At 47.2% G+C, this 2500-nt stretch overlaps 1 protein-coding gene across 1 annotated transcript in view; it reads left to right on the forward strand.

The window, feature by feature from the left end:
* Positions 1-2500, forward strand: part of LOC125026688 (alpha-(1,3)-fucosyltransferase C-like) — a 14465-nt gene that overhangs the window by 8092 nt on the left and 3873 nt on the right. Inside the window, exons 5-6 of the mRNA XM_047615296.1 lie at positions 78-218; positions 650-778. Coding sequence (XP_047471252.1) covers positions 78-218; positions 650-778 — 270 coding nt within the window. The remainder of the gene's footprint in view (positions 1-77; positions 219-649; positions 779-2500) is intronic.

Raw genomic sequence — 2500 nt, forward strand, 5'->3', positions numbered from 1 at the left:
CCCAGCTCCATCCCTTCTCCATCCTCAATACCACCTCATATTTTCCAACAAATCCTCATACTTCCTTATACTTCCAGGAGTCCTCACACCCGGTATGTGCTTGTGGCGAGGGAGTCTCCTGGGCACAATTACTCACACTTTTTGGATGAGATTCGGGGCCAAAGATTAGCGTTTAATTGGTCTTTCTCGTACACAGACGATTCGGAAATTCGCTATCCGTAAGTTTGAAGAATGTGTGTGTATGTACGTGTGTATGTATATGAATATGTGGATATGGATGGATGTAAGGCATACTATTTGTACTAAAAGCGTGCGAAATTACGCACACACACGCACGCACACACACACACACACAGACACAGACACACACACACGCAAATCCCCCCTCCCCCACGCACACAACCCCTACCCCCCCTCAGACACACAAATCCCACCCTCCCACACACAACCCCCCCCATACAAACACCCCCCCCCCACTCACACACCCACACCCTTCACCCCCCCCCCCACACACACACCCACCTCCCACACACACACACACACACACACACACACACACGTCCCACACACCTCCCACACACACACACACACACAAACAGACACTTCCCCAACCAAACCGAACTCAAGTCCTCACAAACCCACTTTAAAGGTACGGGCGTGTGGTTCGACGAGAGACGCCCCTTGAGCCCTACCTGACGGACCAGAATTACGCTGAAGGAAAGACCAAATTAGCTGCCTGGTTTGTCTCCAATTGCAACACGGAGAGCAAGAGGGAAAAGCAAGTGTTTATGTTGCAATTTTATATGTTTAATCTACTTGTTTAATTGACATTCTTTTTGTACTATTTTTTTTTTTTTTTTTTTTTTTTTTTTTTTTTTTTTTTTTGAGAGTGAGAGTGAGAAGTGAATGTTAATTCACTTCTCAGTTAAGGAAGAATCACGTGACTATATGTAGGTAGAGGTATAAGAAAAGCTCATTTTTTGAAAGGAAAAGTACCGGTATGTTTTAGTATTATCATTATTATATTCTATGACCCGTCCGCAAAATAAAAAGCTGAATAAACTAATAAACATACAAATAACTAAATAAAAAAAAAACCCACCCCAAAGGAAAATAATAAAATAGACAAATAAAAGAACGGAAAAGAAAAGAAATAAACCAAAAAAAAAAAAAACGCTAAACCCTACGTTTTAATCGAAATCTAAAATCCATTCACAACCCAGGCTCTCCATTTCTCCAACCAGTCAACCATCAAACCATTCTAAAACTAACCTCTCACTCTCACTCAACCAATCAACCATTCCGAATCCAAAAGCTCCGTTTCTCCAGTCAGTCACTCGACCCTTTAACCATTCAACAGTCACAGTCCAACCATTCAGCTAATCAACCATTCAATCAACCATTCACCACAACCTGGCGAAGTCCTTGTAGAAGTGACATTTAAAATCCCAGTCTCTTCATTTTTTCCAAGCATTCACGCAACCATTTAACTATTTAAAACCCAACCATCCCATTTCCCCAAAAAAATTCATTCAACCATAGAACCATTCACTCCTCTCCATCCCACCCGCCCCCCCCTCATCACCACTCAACCATTCAACCATCTCCATTTCCCTCTCCAAACCAGTCAACCATTCAAAGCCCAACTTACCTATATCTTCGACCATTCACTCACTCACCTCATCTCTCCAACCATTCACCCAACCACACAACCACTCACCCCATCTCCCCCACCATTCACCCAACCATACAACCACTCACCCTATCTCCCCACCCATCACCCACCACACACCACTACCTAACTCCCCCCACCATCACACCCACCACCAACCACTCCCCCTAACTCCCCCACCCATTCACCCAACCACACAACCACCCCCCCTAACTCCCCCACCCATTCACCCAACCACAAAACCACTCACCCCATCTTCCCCACCCATTCACCCAACCATACAACCACTCACCCTATCTCCCCACACCTTTCACCCAACCCACACAACCACTCACCCTAACTCCCCCACCATTCACCCAACCACACAACCCTCACCCTAACTCCCCCACCATTCATCCCAACCACACAACCACTCCCCCTAACTCCCCACCCATTCACCCAACCATACAACCACTCACCCTATCTCCCCCACCCATTCACCCAACCACACAACCACTCACCCTATCTCCCCCACCCATTCACCCAACCACACAACCACTCACCCTATCTCCTCCACCCATTCATCCAACCACACAACCACTCCCCCTAACTCCCCCACCCATTCACCCAACCACAAAACCACTCACCCCATCTTCCCCACCCATTCACCCAACCACACAACCACTCACCCCATCTCCCCCACCCATTCACCCAACCACACAACCACTCACCCCATCTCCTCCACCCATTCACCCAACCATACAACCACTCACCCCATCTCCTCCACCCATTCACCCAACCACACAACCACTCACCCAATCTCCTCCACCCATTCACCCAACCACACAA

Source organism: Penaeus chinensis, chromosome 6 (assembly GCF_019202785.1).
Source record: "Penaeus chinensis breed Huanghai No. 1 chromosome 6, ASM1920278v2, whole genome shotgun sequence".
Taxonomy (NCBI): Eukaryota; Metazoa; Arthropoda; class Malacostraca; order Decapoda; family Penaeidae; genus Penaeus; species Penaeus chinensis.